At 40.4% G+C, this 13112-nt stretch overlaps 1 protein-coding gene across 1 annotated transcript; it reads right to left on the reverse strand.

The window, feature by feature from the left end:
* Positions 1 to 1779: 1779 nt before the first annotated feature.
* Positions 1780 to 12616, reverse strand: LOC117533368 (adapter molecule crk-like). The gene is made up of 4 exons (XM_034197064.1): positions 12011 to 12616; positions 8605 to 8906; positions 7429 to 7704; positions 1780 to 5151 (listed from the first exon to the last, which is right to left on the reverse strand). Exons 1-4 carry the CDS (start codon positions 12228 to 12230, stop codon positions 5017 to 5019), a joined length of 933 nt encoding a protein of 310 aa, XP_034052955.1. The 5' UTR covers positions 12231 to 12616; the 3' UTR covers positions 1780 to 5016.
* Between the last annotated feature and the right edge of the window lie 496 nt (positions 12617 to 13112).

Consider the following 13112-nt stretch of genomic DNA (forward strand, 5'->3'; position numbering starts at 1 on the left):
CTGAACAATCCTTGGGCAACTTCAGGATTCATCGACCTTGCCAACCTGTCACGGGCAATTGAGAGGCACGGTAAATCCAAAAATCACATAGATTGTGTGATTGTCTGCATACATTAATAAGTAAAATGCTTAAATTAATAAGGAGAGAGTTTCAGCTGGAGAGTGCGTGCGGACCTGTCGGTTAGATAACAGGCGTGTGCAAGTCCTGCATCTGTGTGATACAAATGTGTGTCAAATGATACCGGGCGCTGTAATCACTCATCTGGTTACGTTATTGACCACCCCCCGACCCAAAAAATGGGCTTCCCCTACATTTTTCCCCACGCCACGCTACTGCAGAATACACATGTTCATACAATGTTGTATTCAATAATTTAACACACCAGTGATGAAAAGCCCACAATGACAATTTGGTATATTTTTATTGACTAGGTATATTTACACATTACATGCTACAGAAAATAAAAAAAAGTACATTTTAACTTCAAACAATATATTTTCATAACACTTTTGACACATTGTACAATTTCTCTTATTTTGAAAATCCTATTCTGCTTGTTCCGGTCCTCTTCAAAGTGAGGGTGACATGGCACAAAAATATATATTCAATGCAAAAACAAAAACATTATTTGGCTTGACGAGACTCTTGAGCTGTCGAGGAGATAAGGTGCACATCGAAGGATCATCAGTGGTATTTAAAAATACAATTAAAGTATTCATTGGTCTTTAATTAACCGCAGCGGCGCAGCCAAGTTACAATAATGCCATGACTCTAAAAAGGAGAATATTTTATCAAAAAAGGCAACGATTACTGATGCAATACCAGATGAACACTTTGCATAAAAGGCATTACAAGAAATACATAAACACAGAAAGAAAACTTGTTTTAATTTCCAAATGACGCAGACACTTTTACATAGCAGTTTCATTTATTTCCTTAAACACTTTGCAATACAAGAGGAGAGGAGTGAGTGGAGAGGAGTGAGGGGAGAGGAATGGGGGGAGAGGAGTGAGGTGGAGAGGAGTGAGGGGAGAGGAGTGAGGGGAGAGGAATGGGGGGAGAGGAGTGAGTGGAGAGGAGTGAGGGGAGAGGAGTGAGTGGAGAGGAGTGAGGGAGAGGAGGGGTGGAGAGGAGGAGGGGAGGGAGAGCGGAGTGGAGAGAATGGGGGGAGAGGAGTGAGGGGAGAGGAGTGAGTGGAGAGGAGTGAGGGGAGAGGAGTGGGTGGAGAGGAGTGAGTGGGAGGAATGGGGGGAGAGGAGTGAGGGGAGAGGAGTGAGGGGAGAGGAGTGAGTGGAGAGGAGTGAGGGGAGAGGAGTGAGGGGAGAGGAATGGGGGGAGAGGAGTGAGGGAGAGGAGTGAGTGGAGAGGAATGGGGGAAGAGGAGTGAGGGGAGAGGAGTGGGGGGAGAGGAGTGAGGGGAGAGGATTGAGGGGAGAGGAGAGGAGTAAGAGGAGTTGGTGGGAAAAACCACAAATGAAATATATATCACGCCATTTCCATTTGATGTAAAATTATGCAGAAAATGTACAGTTTGTTTGATTTCTGGATGCTTAAACCATTCTAAACATAACGTCATGTTTTGGGACACCAGATGTCTTCCATTTCATCCTAAATCTGCAGCAGCACACTTCATAATTATTAGACTGTGGTCATGTAGTGTCAACTGGTCACCTTTAAACCATAATGCATTCACACATATCAGACTTTTATCGGCACATTAACAGCTGAAAAACCATGATTTCATTATTTTTACTGCCTTAGCAAATAAACATGGAATATTGGGAATTAGAAACGATTGCATGTGTTTATTAACACACACAGGGCTGTAAATAACCCACAGATGAGACCCTAATACTTAATTAACATAACACGGTAATAAAAATATGGCATTAATGACGCGTACAAAAAATAATTTCCTTAAATTTGGAGGGAAACTTTCACAATTTATAAACACACTGTAAACATATTAGATTTCATTATATCCAAGGTCAGATTGCAGACATTTCGTTATGTGTGTTATTCAGATATCACAATTCTGTTTTCTATGGAATTAAAAATAACAGCAAAATTTAACTAAAACATATCAGTTGTATATAAAAAAAAAATACAGCTGGGGCAATTTACAGGGGACATAAAGCACACCAGAGGAATTCAAATGAATAGATGTGCCGTTGATTGCATGATGCATAGATAATATATATATATACTGTCATTCACACTGGCTCAAATTGGCTTTTAACCCAAAATGGAGCTTGGCAGGGTGTCACAAAAACATTTGATGATGTAAACTATGAATTGTTTACTTTACATATGACTGGATGTTATGTATAAGCATTGTTTACACATCTGACCCCCAGGACTTTGTGAACGGTTGATTTAGAAACGAGGATAACAGGGATTTAATGCTTTGGAAACCATTTGTTCATTTAAACGGAAACAATACTGACATATCCAAAGGACAGGGAATTCTACAGAAGAGGATAAGGAACACATGAGGAAGACATTTTTAGATCTGACCAACAATTAGAATTATTAAAAAAAAATCTGACATTAAAAACAACATTTTAACTAAGAAGTCAGAATTCTGAGAAAAAAAGTCGGAATTCTACGAAGAAAGTCGGGATTCTGGGCAAAAAAGTCGGAATTACGAGAAGAAGAAAAAAGTCGGAATTACGAGAAGAAAAAAAAGTGGAAATTACGAGAAGAAAAAAAGTCGGAATTATGAGCAAAAAAAGTCGGGATTCTAATAAAAAAGTCGGAATTATGAAAAAAAAGTCGTAATTCTGATAAAAATCTGAGCAACAGTCGGAATTTTCTGTAAATCTCAGAACTCTGACTTGTTTCTCAGATCAGATTTTTTTTTAATTACTTTTAAATGTGGCGCTCGTCCTCTTCTGTAAAATCCCTACTCAAACCTCATCTTTTTCAACACAAGTCATGAGGTAGAGAGGATGTGACTCTGAAGACCCTCCCAAAAAAACATATGTTCTGCTGAAGTTACTCATCACGTTCCTACTGTAGTTCATTGCACCGTAGGAAAGGTGAGACCCCCGGATGATCCTCTTTCTTACGTGTTGCTGTCATTGTGTTTTTACAGCCACATAATGACACCAGATGCTATACATTGAAATAAAACACATACTTCAATAAAAAGTAGTGATTATTAATGTCTTAATGTGTAGCAATTAGATATACCTCCTTATTGGGACTTAAAACATCGAGAAGCAGGTCAACATTAACAACAGGAAGGTTAAGAGTTTTGCTCATTTTGCATTAAACAAACATGACATTAAGCATTAAGGAGAACCACATTCCTACAGTTATAGACCATTTCTTGCCTTTGAGTATTTCAAAAGTCAGTTATCGTGGATTAAGATGACCTGCAGAAAATGTCGATCACGGCACAAGAAGTGACATAAAGTGGCCGTTTCACCAGGAATACATAAAGAAATGCTGAAGCGTTTTCAAAGTGGAGTGACAATGTCATAAAAAACCCTGCTGGAAGACAAAAATAAAATCCCTCCACCTTCCTCCTCCTCCTCCTCCTCCTCCTCTAAAAACAGCCTCAAAGCGTATTCTTGTTCGTTTAAAGTCGTCCACGTTGGCGCTGAATAGTGTTTCACAAGAATATATAACAGGTGAACAGTCTCTGGTAACAAAATCAAATATAAAGGAAAAGGGAAAGTACAGTATTTAGCATGTAAGGTGTGTGTGTATATATATAGTCAATTCTATCGTAATATTTTCCACTTTTAGTACAAAAAAAAGAGGACTTTGTTCGTAGTGTGGGATGTAAATAAGTCGGTGGAGTTTCCATCGGGAAAAGTCTTTCACTCCGAGGTTTCACAGGAACTTGAGTCATGATTCTGTGAGGAGATTTGTCTCTTGATGGTTTCCCTTCTGTGTGAATCAGTGGGTGGAGATACAGGAAAACACAGGAAGGGAAGAAGAAGTGTGTGTTCAATACTGGGCTGGAGGGTGTGGAAACTCTACGGTTCGACTGATATCGGTGACTGACGCTAAATACTGCACATCTTGTTATCTTCTACAACTATTTCCATGCTTATATCCTTGTATTCCAATTATAACAGTTGTTTCACCGTTAGCAGCTTACCTCCTGTTCACACAACTTTAAGGGTGGTATAGGGATGTCGTATTTTTGTAGCCGACCCTGAAGGCAGCATCTCCCTGGTTCCCTTTAGGAAACATCAATGGGATTTCTCCATGTGATTTTGGATTATTGCAGAAAATAATCTAGTTTTTTGGCATTTATTCTCAGTATGGAGCTTCAATACAAAGTATAAAGCCGTTTTGAAATAATATTATATTTATTTTTTTATTTTAACGTACTGGCCGATAGGTTCAGGATTTAAAAAGGAAAAATTGTTAAAACAAATATCTTTAATTATGAGTGTTTTAATTGCAACTGAACCTTGTGTCATATAAATGATGTCTAATGGGTAGTTGGGATTAAAAATAGGCATCTTGTGCGGTAAAATTGCTGCGTTTAATTCCCGTTTTAATGTTAAAATACATGGACTTTGGAAGAAATCCATATTTCTAAGAATTCTCTAGAAAGGGTTTAACAGCATTTACGCCAGCTATTAAGAATGGGGGAAAAAATAGTGTCCATAAACAAAGAAAAATCTGGATTAATTGGAAGTAGTTTTCTTTTCTCTTGAGTCAGAAGCTAACTGCTAACGTTAAGCTAAGCTAGGCTAATTTCGCAACTGACAATAACCGTGTTTTTCTTTCAAAAATGCAACATTAGAAATAAATACTAAACCAATAAATGCTTCATTATTTGATTTAATTTCATATTTCGTAGGAAATATTCAAGGAGGCAGGTAACGGAGGGCAGTGTGCAATGCTAAGCTAACATATGCTAACCGATATCAGTCTCACCTTAGTGTAAACTCTTCAAAACGACGACATCCCGTCACGTCGATGTTTCCCGAGCGTGACATAAGAACCAGAGGATGGTGTGTGTGTGTGTTAATGTGTGTGTGTGTTTCTCAGCTCTCGTCCTCTGGGTTGTTTAGTTCCAGCAGTCGGACGTGTGTGAAAGGGAAATGGCCTCGCTTGCCTTTACACTCTCCCTCCCACTGACCGTTCACGTTGATCTTGGTCACTTTCACCATGTCTCCCACCTGTGGAGAGATAAGTCCAGGGGTACGATGAGGGTTGTACAATAATCCCAAGATTCAAAGGTGTTATCATCATATGCACAAAGCTACAGTGTAGAAATGGCAATGAAATTCTTCTGACCTGAGCTCCTCCAACAATGCAACACATACAATACAATAAAAAGTAGTGCAAGAAGTCTACATACATGTAAATAGAATATGTACAAGACCAGAATATGAATTGCTTTGTATGTGATTCTTCCTCTCAGTTCATGCAAGAGGAACCTATCGCCCACAGTAAGAACTATATTGACGTTAAATGGATTGACCCCACTGCCACGCACACACTTTTGATTGACAGGCAGGAACATTGTGGACTGGTTGATCGTGCAGTGTCAATGACAGAAAGGTCATCAGACATCACGCAGCTGATGAACACACAGATCAAAAGGATCTATACCACACATATATTTGTTGATAAGTCTGTAGAATACTATTTGTAGAACCGGATATCTCTGCAGCTCAACAATACATTATTCAAAATAATATTAACACATATTTTGGATTACATTTAGTTAATTGTGCATCCATACAGACTATAACTACCTAAATAGGATGACAGCTAACTGCATCAAGGGTTCCATCTTTACCGGCAGCAGTAATAAATGTAGTTTTTGAGTTGTGTGTTTTTGGCACGTTAAGCCCATAACCCACCATATAGTTGACATTGTTCAATGAGTGTGTGTGATGTGGACACACTGTCTTTATATCACTGTTAGACCAACAACATTAACCACCACTATTGTTGCAGTTTACCAACTAAATAAACAAGCACTGTTTATGTTTCTGTTCCATGAGAAAGCGTTGGACTTGGCGCTCCACTGCTAATGAATGTACAATGATACACTCTCATATATCCACTGGGCCGTAAACAGAGTGTGTTCACAAAGAGGATCTCTATAGTGCCATCTCCACTGAGAGTGTGTTCATGTGTACAGCTTTCTAAAGACTGTGTGTGTGTGTGTGTGTGTGTGTGTGTGTGTGTGTGTGTGTGTGTGTGTTCTCACATGCATGAGTAAGCCATTAACAACCGGGACAATCTACACTGAGAACCACAAACAAAAAACAGAGGAGAGAGTGGTGCAGGGAAGCTATATTTTAGCATCTTCATGGTTCCCACCACCAACAGCCAATGGGAGTTCACCACCGCTAAGCTAAAGGTGGCTAATGTTGGGCTATAAAGGAACTACAGCACGGTCACATGACTTCAGGTCACCACCGCTAAGCTAAAGGAGGCTAATGTTGGGCTACAAAGGAACTACAGCACGGTCACATGACTTCAGGTCACCACCGCTAAGCTAAAGGAGGCTAATGTTGGGCTATAAAGGAACTACAGCACGGTCACATGACTTCAGGTCACCACCGCTAAGCTAAAGGAGGCTAATGTTGGGCTACAAAGGAACTACAGCACGGTCACATGACTTCACGTCACCACCGCTAAGCTAAAGGAGGCTAATGTTGGGCTATAAAGGAACTACAGCACGGTCACATGACTTCAGGTCACCACCGCTAAGCTAAAGGCGGCTAATGTTGGGCTATAAAGGAACTACAGCACGGTCACATGACTTCACGTCACCACCGCTAAGCTAAAGGCGGCTAATGTTGGGCTATAAAGGAACTACAGCACGGTCACATGACTTCACGTCTCCACCGCTAAGCTAAAGGCGGCTAATGTTGGGCTATAAAGGAACTACAGCACGGTCACATGACTTCACGTCACCACCGCTAAGCTAAAGGCGGCTAATGTTGGGCTATAAAGGAACTACAGCACGGTCACATGACTTCACGTCTCCACCGCTAAGCTAAAGGAGGCTAATGTTGGGCTATAAAGGAACTACAGCACGGTCACATGACTTCACGTCACCACCGCTAAGCTAAAGGTGGCTAATGATGGGCTATAAAGGAACTACAGCACAGTCACATGACTTCAGGTCACCACCGCTAAGCTAAAGGTGGCTAATGATGGGCTATAAAGGAACTACAGCACAGTCACATGACTTCACGTCACCACCGCTAAGCTAAAGGAGGCTAATATTCGACGTGATGACGTTTAGTCGTCTCATTTAGACACTTGTAAGCAACCGTCGATGCTGACTCATTACGGAGTTTAGGACTCATTCCTGCACTACACCATACAGTACCTACTAAATATGTCATCCAAGCTGGGCAGTAAGACAGACATAAACAGAAACAAGTAAAAAAAAAATGTCTATGAGACACTAAAAAAGAAAAAAACACTACCTCCAAAGAGAGCGCCGTCTTGTCGTAGGCGTTGGGAACTCTCTTCTGGATCGCTCTGGCGAAAACGGGTCCGTTCTGTAGATTGGGCAGCTGAGCGTTCACCACGGGCTGAGCGTATGGCCCCGGTTCCCCCAGAGGGTTTCCTGAAGGGGCCCCCGATGGATCTGTGGGGCCTGAAACCCCTCCAGCAGCACCAGTAACTGGACTGGTACCAGTGGGTGAGGCGGGTCGGTACTTTTCAACGTACGGGACTGGAATCATCCCGGCACGACCTTCCTACGAAACAATACGATAAGAAGTACTTTATTGATCCCAATTTGGGAAATGTTTGTGTTGCAGCAGCATAAAAAGACGTGGCAGTCACAAACTGGAACTATTGGATGGAGAAAGTGGACTGATGTCGTAAAACCTCATAGGCCAGATTACATTTTTACAAACGTAGGTCCCGATCGCTCCCTAATGTTCGCATTTTTCGTACTTTTTAGGCATTTCGGAGACAAACTTAAGATGTACACTATGTCTTGAAAAAACACTGTATTTGTTTGCTGCCAAATGTCAATAAAAAATATATTGAAAAAAAAGTAATAATAATAGATTACATTTGTACAGCGCCTTTCAAGGGACCCAAGGCCGCTTTACGTGGTGAACAAACGAACGGGGCAAAAAATAAAGAAAAGGGAAAGTAGAAAACATACAAACTACGGCCCATTTTGAATCGGCCCTCAGCTAATTAAAAAGGTATAATGGAATATGGCCCCCAAATGAAAGTTGTGATTGTCTTATATTGTACTTCTTAAATATAAATGTAAGAATACATTACACAGTAGTATTCATGTGTTAATGAGACCACTTTTCAAATAAATTCAGTTGGAAACATTCTCCAACAAATCTTAGTTGATAAGCAAAAAGCCAAGTAACTTATTTCCATAACAAGCTTGAAATAAACCCTTCCTATTTCTCCTTATTATAATAAATCTGAGGTGTCCGTTTTAAGGGATGAGCTGCCAACACTCACAAGCATCATGTACCTACATTTGATTGATGTCGCTAACTTATAACTGAACTGATGAGGCGATATACCTCGAGTGAGCGGCCCAGCCCTCGTACATTTTTCTGTATCTGGCCCTGGGTGAAAAGGTTTGGACCCCCCTGATGTAGAGAAAGTAGAAAATATACCTGGTTCGCTGCGTTCCACCATTGCTCTTCAGGTTTTTCCAGAACTCTCAAGATGTCGCCTTTTTTGAAAGGAAGATCCTCGTCATCGTTTCCGGGGAAATCGAAAAGCGCCCGGACGAACTCGGCCTCGTCGGACTGAACGGGAGGGCCGGCCGACGCGCTGACGAACCCCGTGTGTTTGGATTTGTTTATGGGCTCTATGAGCGTGGTGGTGTCCAGATAGTGGATTTTGTAAAACTCCAGCAGGGCGGGAAGAGCCTCGAACTCCTGGTCGCCGATCCGAAACCGAGGAGGAGCCAAACCTGGTGGAAGAGAGGGGGATTCGTTTTAAGTTTAAAAGGCTTTATTGTCATTTGCTCAGCAGCTACAGTGTAGATATGACATACTCGACCTCAGAGGGTTAATGGCAAACCAGCAGCTAGAGTATACATATTTAAAAGGCTTGTTAGATTCAAGATTCAAGGCTTTGTCATTTGCACATTAGCTAAGTTTTGAGATGTGCAGTTGAGATTGTTGTAGCATTAAACCAGGAGGTAGTGCAGATGTGTAAACCGAAGTCTACCTTAAAAAAACCATCACATTTTCTGTTTTTTCTTTTCACATAATCTGAAGAAATCAGAATCAGAATTTCTTTATTAATCCCGCAGCGAGGACATTTACATGGGATTAGGACTTAATCCTGCACCTAGTTATAACAGTAAATGCTAAATAATGCTGGATTTTTCGGGCTCCGGATATTCGGTAGTAATCAGCAGCGAATATTCGGCCTGCGCGCGGGGCGTAGTAATCAGCAGCGAACCCGCTTCAACACGTGTATTTCGGGGTATTCACGGCATTCATTTTGTTTTTCTACAGTATTGTTGTTTTATAGTTATTTGTTGATGTAACCCAATTTGTGTTCTTTGAAATTGAAAAGGATATCGCATTGTGTTTGTTACTTTCATTGCAGTTGTATATGTCTTAAGTGTCATTTGGCTTGGCTTCCTATTTATGGACATGCTTTTATTTTGAAGGAGAGGTAGCGCTGTTGACAGAAGTTGTTGTTGCTATGGAAACAACCTGACGGAGATTAACGGAGAAAAGTAATATCTACATATAAAGACGGAGAAAGCAAACGATAATGTTTAGTGTTAGCACCCCCGAAGAGGCACAGGCTCTTACGTTGATATTGGAGATTTCAATGAATTCAATTTGAGAGAAAAAACAAACTAAACGAATATCCGAATAACGAAATTGAAACCCGAATAGTACTCCAACGAACGAATATTCGGATACAGCCCTACTGGACAGTAAGAAGGACACAACAAAAACGCTGACTTGTAGACAAGGGAACCAGCAGGGCTAAAATGCTGACTCATTCCCAGGTTTAGAACTCATTCCTGCGCTACAACATTAAATGCTAATAATGGCTTCCAAGATGGACATTAAGAAAGGCAAAAACATGTTGAAAACAACGAGGGAACCGGCAGTGTCTTTCCTCTTGAAATAATCAGGATAATAAAAGCCTAACTTAGTAGAAAGGGTAGTGAACTTGGCAAAGACCACATAACAAAGTCTCTACAGGATGACAGAAATAGATATACCACAGGATGACCCAATCCAATCAATAATAACAATCAATGGAGTGACATTAGGCCACAACACCTTCAAGCGAATTTCAAACACTAGATCGTTTTAGCCAACATGTTCAAGCAGTAAATCCACATTTGATTCGAGTGCCGGTTAGTTTGTCCGTTTGTTTTTCAGCAGGATTACAGAAGAAATACTGGCCATGATTTCCTTGTTGGAAGGGTGTTTCAATTAAGAAACCATTACATGTTGTATCAGACGAGAGGAGTCACAGAGTGGACACACAGCATTGGTGGAGGTTTGTACTCTCTTCTAGTTTCACATGTTGCAACTATATTCTCTTCTAGTTTAAACAACAGCTAACACAACTGGGTAATGTTCCTCCCTGTCATGGCTCACAATGGATGATGTACTCATACAAAGGTAAACATAACCCATACGAGTTTGAGCCCCAGAGGTAAAAGCAGCAGACCTCAGGATCAAAAACATTCCTGAAACACCAATCTTCCCAGTCGTGACAGCTCAGCCTGCCCAGTCCCATTCAATCCCTAAAGCATGTACCTTCCTACTTCTTTGTATTCACTGTTATCTGTTTTATTGTGTTGCATTGTTGGAGGAGCCAGTGACCTAACATTTTCATTGACATATCTACACTGTAGCTATGTACAAAAGCCTTGAATCTACTGCCTGCATGAGGACAAAACACCGCCTCAAAACTACATCAGGAGAAAGTATAGTTGATAAAGTGGAATTTGAATTGGTTCTTGATAGCTAGCAAGTTAATTAGAAAACGTACCTTTAAATGTGTTCTACACCTGGGGGATAAATGTATTTGACAGGCTGTGTCCATGTGTAAAATGGTTTAATGGTCTAATAACAGTGTAACATGGGTATAATAAGGGTGTAATATGCGTTTAATAATGGTGTAACAATGGAGTAATATGGCTGTGATAACTGTTACAGCGGAGTAATATGGGTGTTGTGTAAAAAAATAGCAATTCATTAGTGTCAGTCAATGTGACGTCACGGACTGACACGGAAGTTGTAGTACCACAGTTTGGCCACTACACTACAATTTACATCAACGTCCGGCGCACTCCCATGGAAAAACTACACCAGACTCCATTTAAAAAGTAACCCATGTAACTTAACGGCGCTATAACGGAAAAGTTACCATACATATTTAGTTCATAGTGTTACTCCTGGCTTCCTTTTAAACGGTTACTTTAATCGGCTTCATAAAAATACCAACATTTAGTTTCAGTAAAGAGTAATAGCACTATACTCTTCTTTTCTAACAGTAGCTTGCCAGTTACCGGTCAGAAAACACCACGGTGGGCGGGAACAACCACATGTTAAAGTTGTCATGTTTGTCCAAAATAGTGAGTATTATTACATGATATATAAGCCGATGTTGAGAATACATTCCTACAACATACATATTTAAAAATAAATTGGAAAAAGAGTACGATTTATTTCAGATTTCCCCAAAACACGTTAAATCAGGTCATTCATAAAGGGGGTTTGGCGGTTGGAAGATAACGCAGCTAAATCAAAGCTGTTAAAAATGGAAAAACACTATTAGGAGTCTTTACTGAAATAGTTTGCTTTATAATTACAACCCGATGTTAAGAATACAATCCAAAAACACATATATATCTTAATTCCCCCTTAAAAAGAGTACGATTGTCTTCAGATTTCCCAAGAACACGTTAAATTAGGCATTTCATAAAGGCAGTTTGGCGGTTGTAAGATAAATCAAAGCATTCCACTGTTAAAAACGGAAATCAGGTGTGTTTTAGTGAAATCCCTTGCTATAAATAAACTGAACAGTTACCTGATCCAGACTGCCGGTTGTTGCTGATACTGTTGATGATATAATGGGACACTTTTGAGTTTTCAGACACGGACAGCACGTAATCCCCCGGACTGGTGATGGATTCCCGGACTAAAAACACGCCATGCCGGCCTCCCTGGAGCAGAGAAACGGCTTCCTGCCTGCTCAATCTGCCCCAAAACCAGCTCCCACGGTCCTCAGCGTCAAAGTTACCCGCCATGACTGTGAAAATCCCCACCGAGGCTTTTAAGGCCTTTTATTCCTTATTCCTTCTTTTTGCAACCAGTGCTTTTTATTCACAGAATGGATGACATGCAGTAAAATTCGTCCGCGAGCAGGATTCGAACCCGGGTCCTGCTCAGCCTATAAATCCGAAACTCATGCAAAAACTTTCGTGGATTAACCAGCTTCCTCCTGGAAAAACAAGAATATACACAACACCAAAACTTCCAGGAGTAATGTATGATGTCGCTGTTAGTTGGTGGGACTTCTGCTGTATCCACAAACACGTTAAAAAGAGTCAGAAATAAAGTCAAAACTAAAGTGCAACTACAAACTCCGGGACTGAAATGGCGGATCTGGGGAAAAGTTGACCTCATCTACCGGAAGGGATGCATGGTCAATGGGAAGCGGTGCGTTCATGCTCCCTCAAAAAACTCCGTAAATAGGACTTAACGATTCTTCCACTACTTTTACATTACAGCCCCTTTACAGTGGTGAGTGCTGACACTCATTATTTATTCAGTATGCCTTTCAACACGTATTCGTACTACTTACAACATAAACACATTAAATAAAATCATAAGGAATTACTCAAAACAGTGCGCTTTATCAAAATTACAACTTTAATTTGCTTCGGGTTAATATTAAACTCTGAAGCTGTGAATGCATCTTGGAAAACTCCGTAGATACGAATGAACGATCTGACTTAATACATTCCTACTCTTAAACAAATTAAGCATTTTTTTAACTTAAGAGTTACAACAATATCGCACCACTATTAAAAATAAGAGGGAAACTAAAACCAAATGTTAATTTGATAAATATTCTACTACTTTATTTAAAAACTAAATCAATTTAAAACTACAGTTTTTTAAGTTGT

Source organism: Gymnodraco acuticeps, unplaced genomic scaffold, assembly GCF_902827175.1.
Source record: "Gymnodraco acuticeps unplaced genomic scaffold, fGymAcu1.1, whole genome shotgun sequence".
Lineage (NCBI taxonomy): Eukaryota > Metazoa > Chordata > Actinopteri > Perciformes > Bathydraconidae > Gymnodraco > Gymnodraco acuticeps.

Bases quoted from the DNA above. Each gene is read 5' to 3' on its own strand.
- LOC117533368 (XM_034197064.1), bottom strand. From the start codon at position 12,230: ATGGCGGGTAACTTTGACGCTGAGGACCGTGGGAGCTGGTTTTGGGGC. The intron at 8,907-12,010 runs GTAACTGTTCAG...CTCTTCCACCAG, and splicing joins CAACCGGCAGTCTGGATCAG to GTTTGGCTCCTCCTCGGTTT. The intron at 7,705-8,604 runs GTATATTTTCTA...ATTGTTTCGTAG, and splicing joins GGTGGAACGCAGCGAACCAG to GAAGGTCGTGCCGGGATGAT.